Below are 26226 nucleotides of genomic sequence, written 5' to 3' on the forward strand. Positions count from 1 at the left end.
TCCAACTCTGATGCTAACAAGCTGTGAAGACTTCATAGTTCTCAGTTCCTTCATCTCTAAGATAAAACACGTATTAAATGAATTTTTATGTTTCCAAAATCCAAACTACTGATTCAATGATTATGCCTCCATTTTCTCTTATATCGTTCAATAATGAATATGATAATACAATTCATATTATAATAGCTTGGTACAATTTTAATTGATTTGATTAACAACTGAAGCAAAATGAAATAACTGACATTGTGGGAAAAGATGTTATCTAAATTTTAAATAGGATATATCTTCAAATATTTATGCTCAACACCCCTGTTCTTTTTTCAAAAGCCAACAAAATAGTTTTTATTTTCCTTTTAGTTCGTTAAGGTCTTCTCAGTTTGGACTGCATAATAGTCTGGATATATTCTTATTATACCCAAGAATCAGCATAAATAAAAATGTATTAACATTTCCTTAGAACAAGGTAGTGCATTTACATATTTCAAGCTTATGTTAATATCTAATTTGTTCTTATACCTGCAGTTGCTGTCTCACTCATAGGCCCTTTGTTCATCAATTTGTTGCTGGGTCAACTGTTTGTATTTTATTGCAATAAATGAGCCAGTGTCCTGACCTACCTGCCCCCCAATGTCTGAATTTGAGGGAAAATAAAACAATTAAGTGCTTAATTATATTCCATTACCAAAAGTAAGAAAACAACTTTCTGTGCCAAATATAAAAGTTGCCTCACTTTCTGCACTCAGATTTAATTTTCCCAAGCACACTTTCCTTCCATGGTAATATTAACATTTTGAAACTTTCACTCTTGCACTTTTGAAAAATGTCAACCCTCAATTTTACAACATTTTGAGGGCACTTTCAACCTTTCATTATTTATACTCATCTCCCAAAAATGTGTGATAGGCACAGTTAAGGTAGCAGTCAGAATAAAATGTCAGTATATAGATTGAAGTGTTATAAGCCATAAATAAAGGTAATGGACTTAAAAAAATCATAGCAGAAACTAACTTCTTTAACACCTCATCATCTTCTTATCACCTTATTACCAAATTCCTAAGGAGTTTATCATTTTCAAAATGTACTATGTTGCAGTTTCCATGACAGTACTTATTTCTGGAATCTTCTAAATATTTAACACATTAGCCTAAAGTAATACCATTTTTTTTCAGTGCAACCATATATATGTATTTTTTCTCTTTTTGCTTTGTCTATACAGACTATGGCATTTCCAATTGTGACTTGATTTCATATTATCTAACATACAAACTGGATACTAGGTCTTGTTTTGTGGACAAGATATCTTAAAATACAAACTTAAAATACGTCAAGTTTTAATCCTGTAAAATGTACTCAGAAGAAAATTCAATGCGCTTTGAAATCAAACAGGCATAAGATGATCCTTGTATGACCCATGCCAGTAGATAAAGAGCTGTTTTCTTTTATTCAATAAAAAATGTATTGATTATTTAGTCCCTTAAATCAAGGCATGACAAGAAACATGGAGCATCTTTTCCTTTTTTACCTAGAAACTAGGAATCTAGGATGCCAACTTTTAAGTTTCTTTCTAGGTCTTGAAGCCATGCCATATAAAAGATGTTTTGTTTGAAGACAGCTCACTTTGCAAAGACTGTAGTCATCATTTATTGATGGACAAATATTTGATATAACTATAGACCATTCACATTGGAAGAAGAATATTCCACCCAAAGTGTACAACCATAACCAATGCTTCCATTTTTAAAAAGTTGGAGAGACTCATTCAAAATACTCTCTTTTTACTCCCAAAGTGGGTTAGGTTTGAGCAGTAGAAATATTGTGAAAATGTGGAAACCACGTCACCAGAGATGTGTATCATAATCATCTAGTAACTTGTTAATACACATGCCCAGTTCCCACACCCACAAGTTCTGCTTCCAAAGGCTTCATGGTGGAGTCTATGGATCTTTATTTTTGACAAGCTCCCGTAGCAAAACTAATTTTAAAAACTGCTAATCTAAACTAAGATATAGTTATGTCTTATGTGTCTTTCTATTCTCAAGGCTACTCTGTGCCTGACACATGTCAAGACTTCATAAATATTTCTTGAATGTCTGAATGGATAAGTGAATGGCATCAATGTATCAATGAAATAAGAATGACTTCTGGTCATGGATATCACTGAGAAGGTGGCATTGAAGTAGTCCTTAAAGTATGAGAGGAATGCTTAGTTCTCCACCCAAAAAGAATGAAGCACTGAGCGTAGATTTTCATGGAGCAGCTATAGGAAAATGGGCAGATATTTTTGGATTGGAGAACATCCAACCTCTCAACCCACACCACAAAAGAATCAACCTACTCAGCCAGCAATTGAGGTCGACCCTAGTGATACTGAATTACGCTGAGGCTTTCAGTGCCTCATGGTATATGCGCATCACCACTGTACCACAAAAACTTAATTGCCATTTATAAAACATATGATTTGTGATTAAGATATTGGAGGATATTAGATTTCCATTTTGACACTACGCTTAAATTGGTGTTAATTTAGCCATGTAATTTAGCATAAGACACACATAGAAAGAACAGGCAAATACAAATTTAGTAAAAAGTGGTCCACATAACCAATAGAGCATTTCCTCATAGGACTGATGCTAAGGACTTTAAGATATATCATTTTTATAACAGCTGAGAAAGTAATTTAAATTAATATGCATTCTCCTCTACCAAAAATCCTATTTTTTTAAAAAATGTCTTCATGGAAGAAAGACTCCTTCTCTCCGGGAATTTATGTGGTATAGATTGATCTTTTGCTATGTTAATAAAGTGAATTTGATCGTTTAAATGTAGAAATGTACCCAAAGTATTCTTTGATTACTAAGATTTCAAAAATCAGAATTTGATGGACTATCTGAAAATAAATTGACATGAAAGTAGCCTTTATATTCTTAATAATGCAGAAGTGGTTTGTATTTTTGTTCACCAAGAACCAAACCAGGTCAAAACATTTTAAAATCTATATTTAAAGATAAGTTGCATACAGTAAAGCACATGCATCTCAAGTGTGCCCTCAATGAATTTTCACATATGTATACACACAAGTATTCACAACCCAGATCAACTCAGATCTTTTCATTTACTTGATACAAGTTTTACATATCTCTCCTAAGTAATAGAAATACTTAGGAGATTGTTTCAGGTATGTGTTCTTGAAAGAAAAATATTACATTCTATATTTTATTTCCCCTTGAAAATGCATAGAACTTTATTTTTAAATTCCTCAACACACATTCATTGGGTAATCATTACATGTCAGCCATTGTTCTAAGCTCTGAGAACACAACTTTGTAGTGTAGTAAGGATTCTGCTCTCCTGGAGCTCACATTCTAGGCAGTAGACAGTAAATAATCAACTAAATTAATAAGAAAATAAAGAGGAATATTTCAAAAGTGATCAGCTGTAATAAACATATTAAGAGAAATGTAATGAACAGAAATGAGCAGTGCGGGGACAACATTAGATTAAAGACTCCTCTCAGAGGATAACATTCCAGCTGAAATTTGATGATGAGAAGGCCCACTTAAAGCTATACAAAGGAGGAAGAGAGTTCCAGGCAGAGCAGGAAGAGCCTAAATAGAACACAGAATGTTTGCAAAGTCAGGACCACAGTTTGGGTTCCCCCCAAAACAAAGGTTGTATCACAGGCTTAGGTACAAGCAACTTATCAGAAGTGTTGGCAAGGAGTCAGCGAAGGACTGGGGGCCAGGATACAGAGCAGGGCAAGGTCAAGGGAAGGGGAAGTTATTGCATCGCTGCTCTAGGTGACAGGGTCTCAATTCTGCTGAAGCCTCCTGAGAAGCCCACCACAGAAGCTCTCCAAGAAGTGGGCAACTAAAGGGTGAAAGGAAGAAGCATTTTTCCACTCCTTCCAACCACCACTGGTTGAAGATTGTCTCAGGGACGTTAATGCTACTCTTTCAGGCTGTGTCTGCCCAGGGAACGAAGGAGCCTGTGTGAACTTCTGTGCCCAAGGCAAAAATGATTGGCACTCTTGTGGTGAGAAATTGGCAGAGTGCGGTGAGCCTGGGCTCCCAGGGAGCTGCCCAGGGTAGCTGCTCCAGTCAATGGAGCCGAGGGGACTTGACATGGCACGTCCAGCATGGCTAAAGTAGGAGGACAATGAATCAGAGGGAAGAGGGGCCAGATCATGTCCAGCCCTGTGGGCTCTGGTTAAAAAAAAGAAAAAAGGTTGAATTTTGTTCCACATATAACAGGAAGCCATTGCTTTAAAAGCTGGGGAGGGTTGTGACTGATTACTAGCTGAAGGAATCCATTGAAGAAAGAAAGAGGAATACTATGTTATGATGTGTAGCAGGAATTTTTTACAGAGTATCACCTTGCTCAACTGAGGGGGAAAAACATCACACTAATTATGTTTAAGTTAAATGTTGGGTATATTTTGATATAAAATCAGAGACATCCTTGTAGGATCTAGCCTCTGCTTGGTTCTTCAAACCCCCTCCCCTATTCTGAACTCTAGGCAAAATGGCTGCTTTTGAGTCCTGGGATATGTCACGCTGTTGCTCATATCTTGGCCTTCATATATGTTGTTCACTGTTTGAAACACACCCCACTCTTCACCTAGGCCAATTCTTATTTTTTATATTTCCATTTAATTATTAATTTTATTGAAAATTCCCTTCTGATCACTCATCTTAAAAAAGCCTACTGCTGTCCTCTCCTGAAGCATTTGTGATCATCTTTCTTAGCACTTAATATAATTTGTAATTTTACAATTAATTTCTTAATTCCTGTCTCCCCATTCAGATTGTATATTCAATACAAAATGGGGCAAGATCTATTTTATTCACCACAGTGCCTAGCAGTGTCTGGCATAGAGAGGTCATATTTGTTGAGTGAGTGAATAAATGAATGATTCAAAATGAAAGCAAACTAGCTCTGGCTGAGGTGTGGCAGACTGGGTAAAAGGCCTGTCCTTTTGCCCTTCAAGGAGGCTTATGGACTCTCTTCAAGGAACTTCAGTGCAAAACCAAACACAATGTGACAGCCTTGCTTTTGGCAGATGGGATATCTCTGAAAAATATTTGTATGAAGCTATTTATTGGAAACTTGAGTGACACCTTTTGTAAAAAAACAAAGCATCCCTTAAATAGTCCTATTTTATATATTACAATACACCTTCATACCTAGAGGTTTCATGAAGGAATTGGGATAGTCATTAACAATACTTTTTGAGAACAAATGACTCCTGAACAATTTACAGATTAGCTAGTTATTTTCACCTTTTTTAAAAAAAAAGATAACTCGATTTTAGATATCAGAGGTTGAAAGTAGCTGCAGGATTTTTCGATGAAAAGTTCTAATGTGTCTCTTCTTTCTAGTGTGAAAGGCTAATCAGTTTCAGGAACATGCTGACATAGGATTAAGATAAATTGTGCCTTGTCTTTTAAAATCCTGTAGAATAATCAACCTCTCTAAGTCCCAAGGAGAACAATAGCTTCCTACATGTGATTAAACTAGCAAACAAGTCTTTGTCCTTTAACCTGCTTTTTTGGCTTCTATTTTACTTCGATTAGACTTAAAACAACTAAGATAAATGAAGATTTTCTAACCCATTTTACACTTTCCTGTAAATAAAACCTATGCCAAAAATATAACTCTATTATATGAGTAATAGAAATAACTTCGTGCTGAAGACTAATACTTTGCATATATGTGCCATGGAGGGGCAGAGGGAGGAATTAACTTTAAATGAAATGAATTCAGAATTGAATTCAAGATTTATACATTCTGAGAAAAAGGTATTAAAATATATGTCTATTCAAATCTATTTTAAGTTGCATAGAAAAATGTCATTCAGTTTGAACTGATTGGAGAATTTGCACCAACTAAATAACTCATATATGTTAGTCACCGGGAAATCTAACTTTTTTACCAGAAAATATTTCAAACAAATGAAACAAAACTTCAAGTAAATTGTACTAAAAAAATAAAAAGAAAAGTAACTTCTAGCTTTCAGAGATCTGCTCCATGCCATAACCTGTCTCAGAAGAAAGTTTTCTGAACCCAATAGGTAATCCCTTTCCAAACCAGTTCTATTTCTGTGCTTTAGTGAGCCTAGCGGTTTTGGATTTGTCGAGTGAAGCAATTTAGGAATTGCTTCCTGCAGATGGAGATGCATTTTATGGTGAATCATTGGAGTTTTAAAAATAATAAACTCCTGGGAAAGGGGCTTAAAATGATCCCTCAAATAGCAAAATCTTATGGAGCCAATCTGATGGAATAATTGAGGGGGAGAAACTAATTGAAACTATTGAAACAGCAGGAAAGTTGACTGTTCTGTTTTTTTATCCATTTAATGTAAAAGAAAATCGTTAGATCTAATAGAGTGTCCAAAAAAAAGTGTTAACTAGGCATCAATACCTTTTAAAACTACCCTTTACCGTCCGTAAGGTCACTGAACTGAGAAGCTCGCCTCTAGCTGCAGCACCTTTTGATGAAGGCTGGCCATTGTACAGGGTTTTCAAAGAAATAGTCCATTTTAACGTCGTGTCAACCAGTTCCAAGGAGAGATTTAGTCTTTTCCAGGACAAAGAACTTGAAAACTTAAACTTTTAATTGAAAAAGCCTGAAGCCACTTTCAACCTCTTGTATTTAAAACTCAAATTATCCCTTTCAGGATTAAAGGAAAAAAGAAAAAGGAAAAGAAGCACACTTATATCAAAGGTAGCAAAGCAGTGATTTATTATCAGTAGTTCTTTCTTCAGGAAAGCTGTTTTCAGTTCTCTGACCTTTGTATCTCAGTTTTATCAACTTAATACAAAATAATACTCTATAATCATGCCCTAAATATATGTAAATTTGAACCCTAATAGAATGAGTTTCCAGATAGTACTGCAGTTAAAATAAAACCACAGCCTTTCTACTTCAGACTTAGTTTAAGGTGGGAACCCTTTATATTTAATCAGTACATTCAGTATAACAATAAGCTAAGGGGAAATATGACCCCAAACAAAAGACAACTGTGCCCCAACTTTGCTAGGGCCAGTCTCTGTTTAGTCCTGCTGTCCCCTTAGAACTCCTCCCAGATGGTTCATTTGATAATGAATTATCATTATCATCACCATTGTCTGTAGAACAGTTGTGTGAAAAGGAGGTGCAATGCTTTCTATCTGGTCAGCTCTCTCCTACGGGCATAGCTTTCACCTTCACAACTATCCCCAGTAAGCTCACCAAATTGCCCTTGGGAACAACAGCTGTTTCATGTATGCTAACTGTATCTATCCAAGAAAAAGTATGTGTTCATTTAAGCTTAAAAAGAACTTTCCCATACTGTGTTCCCACACATACGGGTATCTTTTCATGCAGTGATGACAAAAGTAAAATGGACAAATACTTTAATGCAACCTTTCTCATTTCACTGACATGGTAAGTAGCTGATCCAGCACTTTAAATTCTTTAGCTGTTTGAGTCAAAGTTTATTTTCCTTCAGCTGCCTCTCCCTCAACACCAACTAGCATTGTAATCCATAGGTTCTCTTAATTTTAATCAAAATCAAATTATTTTTACATTCATACAGTTTATTTTGACACTACATGACATATTCACTAGATATCCATGGATGCTTCAAATAATATACATGTAAAAATGAGCTCATTCAACCATCAGAATGGGAGAAAATATTTGCAAATGAAGCAACTGACAAAGGATTAATCTCCAAGATTTACAAGCAGCTCATGCAGCTCAATAACGAAAAAACGAACAACCCAATCCAAAAATGGGCAGAAGACCTAAATAGACATTTCTCCAAAGAAGATATACAGATGGCCTACAGACACATGAAAGAATGCTCAACATCATTAATCATTAGAGAAATGCAAATCAAAACTACAATGAGATATCATCTCACACCGGTCAGAATGGCCATCATCAAAAAATCTAGAAACAATAAATGCTGGAGAGGGTGTGGAGGAAAGGGAACACTCTTGCACTGTTGGTGGGAATGTAAATTGATACAGCCACTATGGAGAACAGTATGGAGGTTCCTTAAAAAACTACAAATAGAACTACCATACGACCCAGCAATCCCACTACTGGGCATATACCCTGAGAAAACCATAGGTCAAAAAGTGTCATGTACCACAATGTTCATTGCAGCTCTATTTACAATAGCCAGGACCTGGAAGCAACCTAAATGTCCATCGACAGATGAATGGATAAAGAAGATGTGGCACATATATACAATGGAATATTACTCAGCTATAAAAAGAAATGAAATGGAGGTATTTGTAATGAGGTGGATGGAGTTAGAGTCTGTCATACAGAGTGAAGTAAGTCAGAAAGAGAAAAACAAATACAGTATGCTAACACATATATACGGAATCTAAGGAAAAAAAAAAAAAAAAAAGGCCATGAAGAACCTAGTGGCAAGACGGGAATAAAGACACAGACCTACTAGAGAATGGACTTGAGGATATGGGGAGGGGGTGGGGTGAGATGTGACAGGGTAAGAGAGTGTCATGGACATATATACACTACCAAATGTAAAATAGATAGCTAGTGGGAAGCAGCCGCATAGCACAGGGAGATCAGCTCGGTGCTTTGTGACCACCTAGAGGGGTGGGATGGGGAGGGTGGGAGGGAGGGAGATGCAAGAGGGAAGAGAAATGGGAACATATTGTATATGTATAACTGATTCACTTTGTTATAAAGCAGAAGCTAACACACTATTGTAAGGCAATTATACTTCAATAAAGATGTTTAAAAAAAAAAAAAAAAAAAAAATGAGCTCATTATATATTCCCTCTATATTCCAAATCTGTATACTTCAATTCCAAGAATGGCATCAAAATCTATGCCATTGCCCAAACCAGAAAACAATCATCAGGTTAGCTAAATATTTTTCCTCTAAGCATGTATCAAACCATTTCTCTCCATGCCCACTTCCATTGGGTTTATCTACACTTCTGCTTGGATTTCTTTAATAACCTAAACAACTGGCTAATCTGTGTATAACTCGAGGTCTGGCAGGAGACAGAAGCCACATAGTAACTTAGGAAAGTTGAATATGAAGAATTATTAACAAATAACAGAGTATTAACTCCTAAAAGGTAAACAATGCATTAAAGAGTTTATGTATAGTGGATGTAGGGAGCACTCCCTTCTTCCAGGTCTGAGGAAGAATACTCAGGGAAGGAACAAATTTGGAGCACACACATACAAACACACACACACACACACACACACGCAAACACACACTGGTGGGTATTTAGACCACCTTACAGAGAGTGTGGCCACTGGATGTAGAAAAGTTCACGCAGGTGCCACAGGCCTGAAATGGGAGAGGAGGCTACCCACTGGGTGCTAAAGAGGCTCCCAGGAAACCGGGCAGGGGCACTGCTGACTCATCCTCTGGGATGTGAGGACCTCCCCGAGAAGCCACCCACAGGGCTGCTGCTGAGCCACTAGGGTGCTGCCCACAACACCAAAGGGCCAGCAGAACTCACTGGAAAACCATACTTGGAAGCACTGCTGAAACTTGCTGGGAGTGAGCACTGCTGGGTACCCCCAGCAGCAGTAAGAAGAAGAAAGCACATCAGAACTAGGAAAGAAACCCCCCTTCCCTCAGTGTCCCCCCAATACATTTTCCACACTGTAGCCCTGAAACCTAGCAGGATTGCGGGCCTTCCCAGGGACAGACCTCCATGTCCCCCACCTCTTGTTTGTAGAAAAGCTTTAGCCTCCTAGGCCTTCCCCGAGTTCCAAAGAGCAAATTTAATCAGAGAATTGAGAAAATGCAGAAAGAAAGGAACATTTTCAAACAAGACAAATTAATAATAGTTTCATCATAAAACAAAATCCAGAACCTTTAGTTCCTCCTCAAGGACTATAGATAATATCCTGAGCCATGTCCTTGAGCTGTTTTGCAGATACTAAAACCCCCGCCAGGTGGAAAAAGTTAACTGCCTGCTGACCACCAGCATGTAGACCCCAGACTGGTTGGAACCAGAAGGCTGATGATTGAGATTCCCGACACATCATCCTGTTCCCTCACCACCAACCAGTCAGAAGGATGTATGTGAACGGATCACACACCCCGCAATCCTCTCCCTCACCTGGCCTTTAAAAACCCTCCCCTGAAAGCCATCAGGGAGTTTGGGTCTTTTGAGCATGAGCTGCCCGTTCTCCTTGCTTGGCACCAGGCTGGGTGCCCTGCAACAAATGCTGCACTTTCCTTCACCACAACCCGGTGTCAGTAGATGGGCTTTCGCGTTTGAGACAGTAATAGCCCTAGAATAAAAATTTTAAAACATAATATGATTACTTCTGTGCCCAAAATCCTTCAACTGAGTAAAAGGAGAGAAGGGTGGAGAAGTAAGTGCAGGAGATGATGTGGAAAGTCAAGCACTGATGTTGATGAGTGAAATTTTAGCTATTGAGTAAGAAATGAAGTCATCTCATGTGAGTATGGGTCACAGGGCTTAGAGACTGGGAAAGATCTGAACAACCGTTTTGTGGAAGGAGGAAAGGAGTCAGAGGAACAGAGAACGTGATCTGGACTAATGTAAATGTGCAGGCTATGCTACAGCAAGGGAGCTGCACAAGACAAAGACTTGAACTGGACTTGGGACTGAGGAAACAATCTCTTGTACAGAGTCAGTACTGAGTGGCAAACTCGATATTGTTCCTCATAACTGTGTGCCCACTTTTTATATGACCTTCAGAATTATAAGCTAGATATACCATGTGGTTCAAGGGATAGACACTAAACATCTTGCCAGTCAATAATATCTGGTCTGTATTGTTCAGGACACTGACTCTGCATAAGGAGATCTGGGACAGTTCCAGACGTCACCTTCTTGTTCTAGTGGCAGAGATGTAAACTGTAGTATAAAAGCAAGCCTGCATAAGTATAAGAGTATAAAAGGCAAGAACTCCTCTAAATTTCTTGCTTTTTTCCCGAACCCAAAATTAGAACATAAAGATTGAGGAAAAAGAGGACCTGAAATAAGTGACAAATTGCAAAAAAAAAGAAAAAATTACATTTCTTGTTGCAGATTCAACAATGTAGCAGAGTCCATAAAAATGTTTCAGTGTTCATAAATGTGTGTCTTTTAGAGTTGTTATTTACTATTCCTTATGTTTGTGAGGAATAAATTCTCCCCCACAGCAATTTTGTAAATAGTCCTTAACATTAGAAAAGAACAACCATCAACATTGCAGGCCATGTTTCCACCTTCCGACAACAGTTGAACTCACTATGCAAATAGCTGAGTAGAAACTGTATGTGTGTGAACATGACTGAGGTCAGGGGAGCACATGAAACAACAATTTGTTGGCTTAAACATTTTAAGAGAATTTTTTGTTTCTTTTTAGTAGGAGTTAAAATAGCATTTTAAAAGCTTATACCAACTCTCTTAGCCTTAAATAGCCTCCAAATAGGCACATTATCTTTATAGGAAATTATCTGAGAACTCCAGAGCTTCATAAGCATCGCATTTACTGATAACATTATATTAAATCCTGCCCAAAATGCCCTTATGGTGCACGGGACTGGAAACTGACTAATTTTGCAATGAACACAGAGTAAGAAAACTAGTCTGAAATCATTTCTTGGACACAAAGGGTCTCAAGACCCTAAGATACTTTTTTTAATTGGGGGATGTATGAAATGATGTATTCTAATGCACAATTTTATTTTCTCACCCATCAATATCCTTCTTTCCCAGCCCATTTCTCTTTATTGTTTTTTTCCCTACTTCTTTGCATACTTTTTTTTTATATTTGGTAACAGCTTTATTAAGATATAATTCACATATAATTTGCCCATTTAAAGTGGACAATTCAATAATATTTAGTATGTTCAGAGGTGTATAACTGTCACCACAATCAATTTCAGAACATGAAAATCACCCCACAAAGAAAACCTGTACTGTTAAGCTATTACCTCTTAATCCCTCCACCTCCAACCCAGCCCTAGACAATCGCTAATCTATTGTTTCTATAGATTCCCCTATTCTGCAAATTTCATATAAATTGTTTTCTGTCAGCTGATGGACATTTGGGTTGTTTTTGTCTTTTGGTTATCATGAGTATGCGATGAACATTCATTATGAGTTTTTGTGTGGACATATGCTTTCATTTTTATTGGCTTTTTGCCTAGGAGTCAAATTGGTGCATCAAATGAGACCACTTCTCTTTGTATCAGATTCCATTCTATAGCTCTTATGCCATCATTAACTGATTCAGGCTCAATTAATTGTATGTTTCACCTATGCCCCCTCTTTTCCCTAAAATATAATGAATAGCTAATCAGTGTCACATACTGTGCTAGGCACATTTTCACGCATATCTCATTTAATTTATTTAGCTTATGGCAACTTTTACTATGTTAGCTCTCTGTTTGGGGTTTGATATTTTCTGAGGCTCCTGCCTTGGAAGCAAGGCTTTAACTCCATTTCATAAGGACAAGTGGGTCCAAAGCAAAAGAAATGGAAAAGATGTCTCTTGCTGGGAAGGAATTTCTGATCATTTTTCTTTATCAATGAAGACCTTTTGTAAAATGCACCATAGTTTTAAGAGAGAGAAGGAGGGAAAGAGGGAGAAAAAGAGAGAGACTATAACATAAATTCAAATTTTCTTCACAAAATACCCATGAGATAGAATAGGTAGCTCCTAGAAGAGGAAGAAACAAAAATATTTTATATCTTTTGTGAATTATTCCTGTTTTATGTATGTTTTATATTTTCTTCACGTGTGAGTCTGTGACTTTTATTATTGCTCTTATCATTTTCCATCTTCTTTATTTCTGCCTTTAGTAAATCCTTTCCATATAAAGTAAAAAGCTCCTGAAACAGAAGGACATTTTCTCCGGCCTCTCTGTTCTTGGGTAGATTATACAGACGATGTTTCTCCTAGTTCACTTTCCAGACCACCTTAAGATAATTTTCGTTTTGATTTTTTTCTATTATTTTCAGGTTTGGCTACTTTTAAAAAGTAAAAGTTAAAAATGAAAAATGTCCAGTATGATGGCATGCCTTGTTGCAAGAAATAGCATCCTTTTAGGTAGATTTGTCTTAGAGACAGACAAAACAACTATGTGTGGTGCTGGGACAGCAAGTCCCCACACACAGCTGAAAACTTATTTGAAAGGAGTTCAAAAATGTGAAGGAATTCTGGGGGTGGGGGGATTGCTCTGTGGTTGTAGTTTGGGAAATTCATGAAGGCAGAATGGCAGTCCCTCTTGAACCACAGCTACTCAGGATCTCTTTTGCATTCTTCCCTAAGCCTGTGCCGTGTGTTATAAATAGAAGAGCCTATGAAGAGAGATGGGCTCTTTTTGCCAACAGTCATTTTATTTTTTAGAAGTGTCTAGAGACATTATTCATAAGGATTCATTCCTGCACACTTTCCTGCTGAGAATCTCCCTCTCTTGACACTGTGGGTGGTCAGCTTTGAAATCCACTAATGATCTGTGAGATACAGAGAGTGCAGAAAGAGTTATTTATTTTTTAAGTTAATACATGAGGAGTCCTTTTAGTTCTAGAAGGTTTTCAGGCATCTGGCTGTGCTATGTAAATAGGGAGCATCCTTTTCAAGCCAGCGTCTTTGATTTTGTTAGTCAGCTAAATTTTATAAGGATAATTTTTAATAACCATAGAGACTTAATGACAATCATTTGATATGCTGACTGTATTGTGACTTGTAATCAAATACATTGTAGCAGTTATAGTGCAAAATATACAGATGTTTGCATACACTTAGATGGGTGGTTTTTTTTTAAGGTTTAAAATGAGTGATTTTTTTCTGCTTCATGTTGTTGTCAAGTGTAAAATATACGTGCAATAGACCCTATATGGCACTAGTAAAATAAAAATCCTCTTATCTTTGTACTTTGATGGGTAAATATCATGTTTTCAGATGTATGTTAGTCAAAAGTCAAAATGTTGCCCCAAAAAAGAAAGAAAATTATAATGCCCTGGCATCCTGCTAAGAACACAATAGTAACTAGTGCCCATCAAGCTTTTACTCTGGAGAGAAAATTAGTCTCAGGAGAGCTGGTTTAAGCTCAAATAGGCTATGCAAGAGGATCACCTGATAACATTTTTTAACTGCAGAATCTCGACCTCACCCCAGATCTCCTAAATCAGAATCTCAGAGAGCAAGGGGAGCTCAGGAATGTACATTTTAAGATATCCACGGGAGATTCACTGGTAACATTATGTAGTTCAGGCCAGTTTTTAAAAGCCACCGACATCTGAATCCATGCATTACAGAACTAAGACCTTAAAATCCTTGCTACTGCCTAAATTCTCTTGTCACATACACATGCTATGCCTTACAGAGATTAGTTCATGCACTTATGTTGTCTCCCCAACAAGAGCAGAAGCAACGCTTATTTATCCCATGACACATGGCTCTCTCAGTGACAGAAGATACTGGTTGACAGCAGTTGGCAATAAATACGGTATTCTGGAGTACAGGTAAAAGCTTCCCCAACATCTAAGTTCTCTCCCAAAGCTACTTTCCATTCAGAAGAGTGTCCTGACCTCCTTAGAGGAAGATTTGCAAAACAGTTTTCTAGATGGTTTGCATATTCCATGTGGATAATTCTCCCATAACTAATTAAACAGTGCCCAATAAATTCACAGCAATGTTACAACATCTGGAGTAAACTGGGTGAGAGAGGGTGACATTGTTTTAATCATTATCCAAAAATCAACTGTTACATAGGGTCCTTCAACCTCAGGGCACTCACTTTCCTGGTCAACACTGCCATTTGCTTCAGGGTGTAGAGAGGTATTGAAGTGAGTTACATGACAGCAAAAAGAGCTGACTTCCTAGCTTCTGAAGAAGTTGGGATTTAGTAATGAGATCTTTGGCAAGATCTAAATAGGAGTAACCTTTAGATTCTGGTGTGACACAGCTGGTAGCAAAGATCTATTTTATTAAAACTATTGGTGAAGTAGCTGGCTCTCCAGGAAATCTTTTGGGATTTGAAGGTACAATTTGAAGTGAAGTGTATACAGGTACCATCATCTGGCAAAATCTCAATTCGTTAAAGCTGACTCTTTCTAATAACGTACTAATGAAATACCAAGATGGGTCAGAGGGCTTTGGACCCTTGCCCTTGGTTAGCCAGAGAAGGCATTTTCCCCTTTCATAGAGTGTTTTCTTGAGAATTTTTAGTTCACTCTCTGCTCTAGCTGTCTACTGATGTACAATGCACACAATTGTCATCTTCCCATGAATTTATACAAGCAAATTCTCCCAACAGCTGATGAAAACAAAAAGGAAATGAGGCTTGATTTATCAATGGAACATGATTAAAATTAGTGTTTTCCTTGGTTTAACATAAAAGCATCTTAGGTTAAGTCTATATGATTGATTATATTAAATCAATCAATATTTAGATTTGTTTGACTTTCATATATGTGGTGTTCTCCTTTACTATAGAAAGATAAATTTGATCTAGAATGCAGCTTTCAAGAGTGTTATACTTCTACATTTTGTCCTAGAAAACATATGCTTAATGCTGAGCTTTTAACTCCAAGTTAGATGGGTGGGGGCAAAGTTACATTAGATTTATCCATAGCCCCAAACAACATTAAGCTCCTAATTAAACTTTAAGTCACACCAGAAGGCATCTCTGTACCTGTCAGGTGGTCTGGCTATTCTTTCACCACTATTTTCAGGAAAGAAGGCACAATATTGGCTCAAGAGTCCTCAAGACTTTGTTTTGTTGCCCCAAAACAGAAGAGTTTGTCTAGGGTGGTGACATTGAATTTTAATTTTTTTCCCAACTCTAGAAACCTATGAGATTTTCTACTATTTGTAAACTGCTAAGCAAGTTGCCGTGAAAGTTATAAAATGAGTAAATTACTGATCACTTACAGGATCACCTTATGTGTTGGCAAAATCTGAAGGTCTCAAAGCCTCACCCCACCAAAACCAGATTTACCAGCTACCTGATACATACCTTCTCCATAGTGCTTCACCCCATTAACGTTGATAAATAATATAAAGTATAGACATTTTTGGAAAGGGAAACCTCACGAGATTTCCAAGTCGGATATTCATTAGTATGAAAGAATATGATACTTTCCTGTGAGCAAATTTATTTTGGACTAAGGGGATTAAAAGATGTAAGGAAGCTATCAAGAGACCAGAAAGATGAGAAGAACAAGAGAACAATTCCATAGTGTTGGAATTACTTTTCTCTTAATTAGAAAATCTACAACTAGATTGGGAGGAGGCTGTCATGAAGATAAAATATGTTAGCTTCCTAATTTTCAGGGTGGTCCTGGCACCTACCCTTAAGAGTTAACAGTCATGTTTAGAAGATAAGATGAAAGCAGGAAAGATAAAAACCTAGATCCATATATGGCAAGGTACGTGGTGGACCGAGGTAACAAGGAGAAAGGGAAAAAAATGGAAGGAAAGAACATCAATATTAAATGGACTTCATTTTACTGCAAGTGACAAAACTGCAACTCAAATTGGCTTAAAAACTAAAAGGGGGTTAATATACCTAGCTTATATAACTGTTGCGTAATTGTTGGATCTAATACCCAAATAATATCATCAATAATCTATCTGTCTCCCCCAGTCTCTAATATTTTTGTTGCTACATATTAGTTATTTATTCTCAGCCTCTGGATAGGCAGATGCCACCAGCACTTTGGCCCTGGGGTCCATCCTGCACTAATCACTGTGATTGACACCAAGAGGTGGTCTGCCCCTCCCAATCAGGGAGCTGAGATTCTTGAGGGCTGGGGGTCTGGAAGGGAAAACTAAAACTACTGTTACTTTAAAAGGGGAATAGATGCAAGGAAGGCAGAAACCACAGATTTAAGTCACTCTCCCCTCTGGAGAGTGTTTCCCCAGCAGGTGAGAGGAGTATTTTTCCTGAGCTCTTCTTTCACAGGTGACTCTGGGCCTGGGGCACCAAGCCAAAGTCTAAGCTGGAGAGCTGTGTAGTCATTACAGCTCCCCACTGTGCTTTACTTTCCTAATTACCAGAAGGGTGGCTCTCGGAGGACTTGTCCTCTGTGGAGAACGTTAGCCCCAGCTTGAAATTCTCCTCTGAACTTGGAGCCTAAAATGGATTTTTCTAGTAGACATTTGAAGCACTTTATTGAGGCAACACCACACCTATTTAATGAAACTCTGAAAAGGCACCTTAGGTGAAATAAAAGATGAGTTAAATCAAAAATAAAAATAGACTGCTTAAAATAGAATGCATGGCTTTGGACAATCTAAAAAGCCATTAATCTGCTTTCAATGTAAAGTACACAGCTACAAATACTTATAAGTTTAAAAACACAGAAAGAGAAAGAGAGAAGAAGAAACTCCACTTACTAGACAAGACACAATTGTTAATTTAATTTGTGTGTGTGTGTGAGTAAAAGATCATTTTTTGTTTTCTGATTGGTTTTATAATTGCTTTTCCCTTCTCAGTGATAGTGAAACTTGGTTTTGTGACTGTCCAAGGCTGTACTCGGGCAAGCAGTGCCAGTTTGCAACTTGTGAAAGCAACCCATGTAGAAATGGTGCCACCTGTGTTCCTAAATCTGGGACAGACATTGTCTGCCTCTGTCCGTATGGAAGGTCTGGTCTCCTCTGCACTGAAGGTAAGAGCTTTTCATTATTGGGCACGAGCACAGGTAGAAGGGGGTGAAGAGGAGAGAAAGTCACTCAGAGAAATCAAAGACAGTACCTGACTGAACAAATCCATCAAATCCTTTCCTTGGTTCTTTTCAAGTCAGTCAAGACAACACCCATTAATGAGATGGATCACTGAGCAGGTATTTCTCATACCCACTGAGTAATTATAAAGGAGGTAATAAGTTTTCCCTGAGGTTAGACTATGGAAAATCTCTGTATTATAAAATCTCCAGGGCATTCTAATGCTCAAAGAGTAGCAAGGAAAATCAGGAAAATACATAAAATCAAATCATTTTACATCATTTTGGCAAACTGACGATATAATATTAACAAATCTATGTATTGTAGACAAGTTTTTTTCAGTTAAAGATAACAAAACCCATGACATGGTTATTATATCCCAAGAAACTAAATCAGAAATACAAGCCATGTTCCTCGCTTTAGGAAAATCCAGTATGTAGAAACCCTATATTACAAAAATGTACAAGAAGCTATAATATAAAATAAGAAGCAAATTGCCTAAGAATTTAATATTTGCTTTGATATACAGAAATGAATTCTGTAAATATTTTCAGAAATAATTAAAAGTATTTGGTATTAATATTGAATCAACTCAGGACTGGACTTATTTCATCTTCATTTTCACCATAAAGATAAAAAAAAAAGTTTACCCCTTTGACACTAGTGGTATTCGTTACCAAATTTTAGACTAAGGCTCCCAAAGTGAACACAGACCCTACATCTTGGGAAACACACACAATGACACTAACACGTCCAGACTGTACTGACTCATCAAAAAGCTGGGGCCCTACACCTGATGCTACAGGCGTGAAAATTGAAACTAGAATAAAGAAGAACCCGTGACCAAAAAGTATTGACAGTTTTGATACGTACGTCTTTAAAGGGAAGAGAACAGACTTGATGCATAGCTGAGAGAGGGGCCCCGCTGTGCGCGTGGCAGGACCACGTTAGACGTGAGCTTTATCTTTGCAATGAGCATCGTAGACAGACGGAACAGAAGTCTTGCCCTTCCCTATAAAAACCTCATGCTTCTTAGACATAATCATTCCATTTAGATAAAAGCTATTGGAAAATGTAATTGATGGCAATAAATTTGATTACTAAAAGATAAATCATCAATTTCACTTCCTGCTTGAAAATGACTGACCATATGAAATAAGAAATGAAGATTTATAAGAATATCTTCACGTATTTACAAAAAAATTCTTGTCTATTCCCCTCTCTTAGTCTCATTAGGGTTCCAAAGATGCAAAGATTTATGAATCATTGAGACAGAAAAGATCACACCAAGTTTATTAGGCTCTTTGCCTCAGTGTCAGTAAGAAGAAATTCCTGCATGCTCCCATCCAGAGGAATGTCTCAAAATAATTAGCCTATCCATTATTGTTTCCACAAATGTGCCAGATCCGTTTGAGAATCCTGCCCTTATAGAGCTTACCTTCTGACTGAGAAGATAGAAAGAAAATAGAAACGGCTCGAGACACAATATAAATGTTATGAAGAGAATTATGAAGGAAACAAGGATGAAGACAGTGGCTGGGGAGGGGTTGCCAATCTCACCACAAGAATGACTCCAGGAGAGGCGAGGTCAGTGCTGAGGCCTAAAGAATAAGGAGGAAAAGCAAGTCTCCAGGCAGAAGGTCCAGAAAATGGAAAAGCCTAAAGAGAGAGCCTGAGCCTTTTGAAGAATGAGAGGCGCTTGCACGGCTGGGGCACAAGGAGCAAGGCTTAGACTCTGTTTCTAGAGTACTTAGGAAGCCATGGCGGGCGGGTTTCAAACAGGCACATGGTTTATATGTATTTGCTTAAACCATTTTGATTTTAGAGATTGATTTTAGAAGGCTTCTCTCTCTGATCCTGACAAAAGATAATTTTGCCTAAGACAAGGGTGATGGCAGTAGAGAATGAAATAAGTGAACTTGAGGTCGGTTCTGGGGATAGAACTGGAAAGTTACTGGAAAAGTAAGTGTGAGAAGGGCTGAGTCAAGAACAATGGCTGGATTTCTGTTTGTTCGTTCGTTTGAACTGCAGGTAGATGGTGACACCCAAATCATTGCTTGGACCATTCAGGTACCAACCTGACTTCCAGGGGGTTGTCCAGAGCATGCTGAATATACATTTATTCATTAGAGAAAAGTGTAGAACAAACCAGTTGAGCATGGTTCTTGCCCAGTTACAACTACACATGAGAACAGGCACAGAAAAAACTGAGACTCCCTTTCTTATCTTGGCCTTTTTGTTAATACCAGAGGATTAAAAACTCAGCTTGTTTTATCAGCAACTGTGTTTGCTACATATCACTTTTCTTCCAAATTATAGCCATGTCTGCCATGCTAATATATTCTTTGGGGGATAATAGAAAATATAACTATGACATTTCCTACCTTGTTGATGTTTCACTGGGGAATTCGTTCCCAGTTGATCACAGCAGCGCTGATAGAGATGAACACTGGAAATGGAAAGCTCCAGCTGCCTTCTTCTTATAGTGCTTGACTCTCCTCAGCCACACTTCCTGTGGCCTGTTCCTACCGGGAAAAACCTCTTCATGTTTTCTTAACCACACGCCTTTCTAAAGACAAAGGGGAGATGCTTTCTCTTGTCTCTTGCCCTCTTGTGTCCCCTCTATAAATATTTCTTAATTTACCTTCTCCTCCCAACCTAGATCATTCATTGGACACAGGCTTTGAAGAAAGCAGCACCAGCCTGATTGCAAGTCCAGGCCCTGCAATCGGTGTGCTGACTTCAAATCCCCATTCTCTGCTGACTAGACAGCAGAGTGATCTCAGGCAAGTCACTGGGTCTCTCAGAACTTCAACTTCAATGAGTATAATAATGGAACCTACCTTAGAGATTCAGTGAGAATTAAGTGAGATCATTCATGTAGAGTGCCTAACACGTTACTGATCATATAGAAAATGCTTTTGGAATAAAGCAATGCCATTTGCAGCAACATGGATGGACCTAGAGGTTATCATACTAAGTGAAGTAAGTCAGACAGAGAAAGACAAATACCACATGACATCACTTATATGTGGAATCTAAAATATGACACAAACAAACTTATCTACAAAACAGAAACAGACTCACAGACATAGAGAACAGACTTGTGGTTGCCTGGGGGTGGGGGAGGAGGGAAGGACTGGGCGTTTAGGGTTAGCAGATGCAAACTATTATATAGAGGATGGATAGACAACAGGGTCCTACTGTAGAGCACAGGGCACTATATCCAATACCCTATGATAAACCATAATGGAAAAGAATATAAAAAAGAATGTGTATATATATATATATATATATATATATATATATATATATATATCTGAATCACTTTGCTGTAGAGCAGAAATGAACACAGCTATAGTATACAGATATACTATACAGTACATCAGCTATACTTAAATTTTAAAAACGCTTTGGTTTTTTAAGGGTGTCAAGCCAAGATTCTCACATGCACAGTGAATTGCCACAACTTAACATGGGAGAGGAGGCTGGATCTCCATCCCAGCTAAAAAGGAAACTCTCTAGGATGTCAAAGGAAATCAAAATTAATTTCCTTTTAAGAATTTTTCTAAGTTGGTGACACTCTTTGCAGCGACTGGAGACAAGCCAGGGTATCACAAAATCAAGGAGGAAAGTGGCACCCCAGTGACACAGATAATCAGCAGGCTGTTTAAGGACATCATACCTCTATAAAGCAGCTTAATGTCAGGTTGGCATTTTGTGATGGCATACTTCAAACAAGTGTAATTTTATGTCATGTAAGCTTGTGACTCTTGACAACATCCACTCTGATAAGATCCAGCTTTTTCTCTCCAACTCAACAGCTGCTTGATTGCCCTGCTGTTCACCTGACCTCAGTATCCTTCCTTTCCCACCATGTTTAAATCCTGTGTTTTCTAGCTCCTGGTTACAAAGAAGTGTTGAAAATATCAAGCCCAATCCCAGAGGGAAGTAAGGAGATAGTGGTGACTGTGGCCACACAAAAAACACTCGGGAAAGTGATTGCACTTGCTCTGGGTTGAAGGCAACCCTTGAGAAGTCTGCATTTTCTCTTCCTCAAGAACTGAGGGAATTGTCTTTCCTTTTGTTCAGTGTGAAGGTGCATACCTCCTGCCTTTCACTTTTTTTTCTATCTGTAAAGAAAAAAAAAATTAAATTGACACATATAAAAAGGCAGCAATTAAAATAAGTATATGTCTCAACATACACCAAAATGCTTGTGACAAGTAGCCTTGATGGACTCCTGCCAACGAATCCATTGACACATGGATTAGCACCTTTCTTCTGTTTATGCAAGAGGCAATTCCAGCAGAGCAAAGTCACAGCTACTGTTCCAATAATATTACAAGTACTTTGTGTCTATAAGCAAATGAGTCTTTAAAAATATATACCAAAGTATCCGGAAAATATTTTCCAGTGAATGTCTTTCATTAGGTTTATATGTATCTATAATTAATGCTATAATCTTTCTCTAAAGGCATTATGCTTCCTACCAATGATTGGTGTTGGATTTAATTATCTATATGTACACACACACATACACAAATACATTCACACACACACGCACACACCCATCGATTAAAAACAATGAGATAAAAAGGTATTTTGGGGATTTCCTTGGTGGCGCAGTGGTTAAGAATCCACCTGCCAATGAGGGTGAGACACGGGTTGGATCCCTGGTCTGGGAAGATCCCACATGCAGTGGAGCAACTAAGCCTGTGTGCCACAAATACTGAGCCTGCACTCTAGAGCCACGAGCCACAACTACTGAGCCCTCCTGCCACAACTATTGAAGCCTGCATGCCTAGAAACCGTGCTCTGCAAGGAGAGAAGCCACTGCAATGAGAAGCCCATGCACCACAACGAAGAGTAACCCCTACTCCCCACAACTAGAGAAAGTCCACGTGCAGCAACGAAGACCCAACGGAGCCATATACAAACAAACAAACAAATAAATAAATAAAATTTATTTAAAAAATTAAAAGGTATTTTGACTTGGGGAATTATACCAGTTCTGGCAGAGTCTGCTAGTTGTTTAACCAATATATTCTCTCTTTTTTTGTTAATACACCCCCGATTTTATTAGGAGCAGTAATGTACCCAGCTGAAATGCCTCAGCCTCCCTTAAAGCTGAGTGCAGCCATGGGACTAAATTGTGAACAATCAGATGTAAGCCGAAGTATTAGAGGACTGTATTAACCTCTGGAAAAACTCCTTAAGAGTGGAATGACCCCCAACCCTCCTTTCTTAAACCTGGAATGTGGATGAGATGATTCAAATTCCAAAAATCATCATGGATCACAAGGCAACCTTGAAAATGGAAGATACATGCTAGGATAGTGAAGCAAAAACATGAAATAAGCCTAAATCCCTGGTAACTATAAAACTATCACACCAGCCAGGGATTGCCCACCATCAGATTTTTGTTAATGAGGGAGAAATAATCTATTTGGCTTATGCCTCTGTTATTTTGCTATGTGCTATCTACTATATGTAGTTATACCTAATCCTTACTAATACAATCAGTGTCAAAATTTCTCCAAACTTTATAACCTGATATGTTTTCTCAATTATTTCTGATTTTGTTCATAAGCTCTTAGACTCCTTTTCAAAGAGAGAAAAAGTAGAGGATTTCTTGTGTTATCTTATTTCATACCATAAGTTTTAATAAATTATAAGTTTATAAAATGTATTTTTCAACCCAATGGAAGCATGGTATGAACATTATTTCAATATTATAAAAGAAATATCCCAAGGTAAGCAGCAAAATGAAAAACTCTGTTTTTCTAAATTAGACAAATAATTTAGAAAGCAAATTTTAGATCTTACTTATGAAACATTACCCTTCTCTTAAAACTACCCCCATGAGACAATTTCTAACAATCACACTAAATAAAAAATCAAATTCGTTTGTAGATTTTCACATTTCAAATTCTAGTGAGGCATGCATCTGTTATTGTCTGCTTTTAAGCAAAGAACAAAGACTATTCATCGAACTCTTCCTAATTTTTTGCCTCCAGAATTCTGTCAGTAAAGCGCTAAACTCTAACAGCCAATTGTCCCTTCTGCTCATTCCAGGGCTTTGTCATTGTCTAGCAACCTCCCAGAACTCTCCCTCCCAACACTAGCATTTTCTGCTTGTTAAAAATGTCTTTAAAATGGATCGACTATGAACAGAGGCAGAATTGTCTCTCCTGAATGTATTTATGGCAAACTGACTTCGTCAACCGTGTGTGGAAATGTAACCTCTGCAGTTTGTCCTGAGCTCACCAGAGAATTTAACTTTGCACGTCTGTCAGTCCAGGCCTTCCCACAAAGAGTTGATTTTTTTTGTATAAAATGAATACTGTCAGATCCCACCACACCCATCAGGTTATGCTCAGTCGGGTTAAGAGCTGTGCAGCTGTGATGCCCCTGCCAGAGACAAGCAACAGAGAGCACGAACACGTTTGTTGTACATTTAAAAACTCTTCACAGAAAGGGACGATTGATTAGAGTCTGAGTAAATTTACGCTGCATCAGAAACTGCGAAGTCAACATTTTGTAAAGAGGCAGTGAAATTTATTGATTATTAAGAATGAAATAAATAAGGAGGGAGGTGCCACTGTGTTATGTAAATTGCCCACCACTCTATACACTGGAAGCAGCTATCCAGTTCAGGGTTTGTGTTTGTTTGTATTCACAGATGTGCTCATATTTTGTCTTGTCTAATATTTTGTCATCCCATAACTTTGAGCTTGTAAATGGCTTCCCGTGTTCCTTAGGATGAGATAAGAACTGCTTAAATCATGTACAAACCTGACTGGACAGACCCCCCACTTATCCCCAACGCCCCCCTCCAATTCACACTATTTTGTGATTCTCTTGTTTTTTAATTTTTTTACTGAAGTATAGTTGATTTACAATGTTGTGTCAATCTCTGTCTGTACAGCAAAGTGACTCAGTTATACACTTACATGCATTCTTTTTTGAGATTCTTTTCCATTATGGTTTATCGCAGGATATTGAGTATAGTTCTGTGTGCTATACATTAGGACCTTGTTGTTTATCCATTCTAAATGTAATAGTTTGCATCTACCAACCCCAAACTCCCATTCCATCCCTCTCCCTCTCCCCCACCCCTTTGGCAACCATAAGTCTGTTCTCTATGTCTACGAGTCTGTTTCTGTTTTGTAGATTAAGTTCATTTGTGCCATATTTTAGATTCCACGTAGAAGTGATTTCATATGATATTTGTCTTTCTCTTTCTGACTAACTTCACTTAGTATGATAATCTCTAGTTGCATCCATGTTGCTGCAAACGGCATTATTCCATTCTTTTTTATGGCTGAGTAGTATTACATTGTACATATGTACCACATCTTCTTTATCCATTCATCTATTGATGAACATTTAGGTTGTTCCCATGTTTTGGCTGTTGTGAACATTGCCATGAACATAGGGGTGCATGAATCTTTTTGAATTATAGATTTGTCTGGGTATATTCCCAGGAGTGGGATTGCTGGATCTTATGGTAATTCTATTTTTAGTTTTCTAAGGAACCTCCATACTGTTCTCCATAGTGGCTGTATCAATTTACATTCCCACCAACAGTGCAAGAGGGTTCTCTTTTCTCCACACCCTCTCCAGCATTTGTTATTTGTAAACTTTTTAATTATGGCCATTCTGACAGGTGTGAAGTGGTACCTCTTTGTAGTTTTCATTTGCATTTCTCTAATAATTAGTGATGTTGAGCATCTTTTCATGTGCCTACTGGTCATCTGTATGTCTTCTTTGGAGAAATTTCTACTAAAGTCTTCTGCCCAGTTTTCGATTGGGTTGTTTCTTTTTTTGTTTTTGAGTTGTATAAGCTGTTTGTATATTTTGAAGATTAAGCCCTTGTCGGTCACATCATTTGCAAATATTTTCTCCCATTCCATAGGTTGTCATTTTACTTTTTTTTTTTTAATGATTTTCTTTGCTGTGCAAAAGCTTGTAGGTCCTTTTTGTTTTTATTTTTATTGCCTTGGGAGACTGACCTAAGAAAACATTAGTATGATTTATGTCAGAGAATGTTTTGCCTATGTTCTTTTCTAAGAGTTTTATGGTGTCATGTCTTATGTTTAAGTCTTTCAGCCATTTTGAGTTTATTTTTGTGCATGACGTGAGGGTGTGTTCTAACTTCATTGATTTACATGCAACTGTCCAACTTTCCCAGCAGCACTTGCTGAGGAGACTGTCTTTTTCCTATTTTATATTCTTGCCTCCTTTGTCGAAGATTAATTGACCTTAGGTGTGTGGGTTTATTTCTGAGCTCTCTATTCTGTTCCATTGATCCTTATGCTTGTTTTTGTACCAACGCCACACTGTTTTGATTACTATAGCTTTGTAGTATTGTCTGAAGTCTGGGAGAGTTATGCCTCTTGCTTTGTTTTTTTTCCCTCAGGATTGCTCTAGCAATTCTGGGTCTTTTATGGTTCCATATAAATTTTTGGATTATTTGTTCTAATTCTGTGAAAAATGTCATGGGTAATTTGATAGGGATTGCACGAATCTGTAGAT

The 26226-nt window shown here is 37.7% G+C and overlaps 1 protein-coding gene across 1 annotated transcript in view; it reads left to right on the forward strand.

The window, feature by feature from the left end:
- The window catches only part of EYS (eyes shut homolog), a 1768116-nt gene that overhangs the window by 1588593 nt on the left and 153297 nt on the right, over positions 1-26226 (forward strand). Inside the window, exon 30 of the mRNA XM_036871239.1 lies at positions 17458-17630. Within this exon, the coding sequence (XP_036727134.1) occupies positions 17458-17630 (173 nt within the window). The remainder of the gene's footprint in view (positions 1-17457; positions 17631-26226) is intronic.

The sequence above is a fragment of the Balaenoptera musculus genome, chromosome 12, assembly GCF_009873245.2.
Source record: "Balaenoptera musculus isolate JJ_BM4_2016_0621 chromosome 12, mBalMus1.pri.v3, whole genome shotgun sequence".
Taxonomy (NCBI): Eukaryota; Metazoa; Chordata; class Mammalia; order Artiodactyla; family Balaenopteridae; genus Balaenoptera; species Balaenoptera musculus.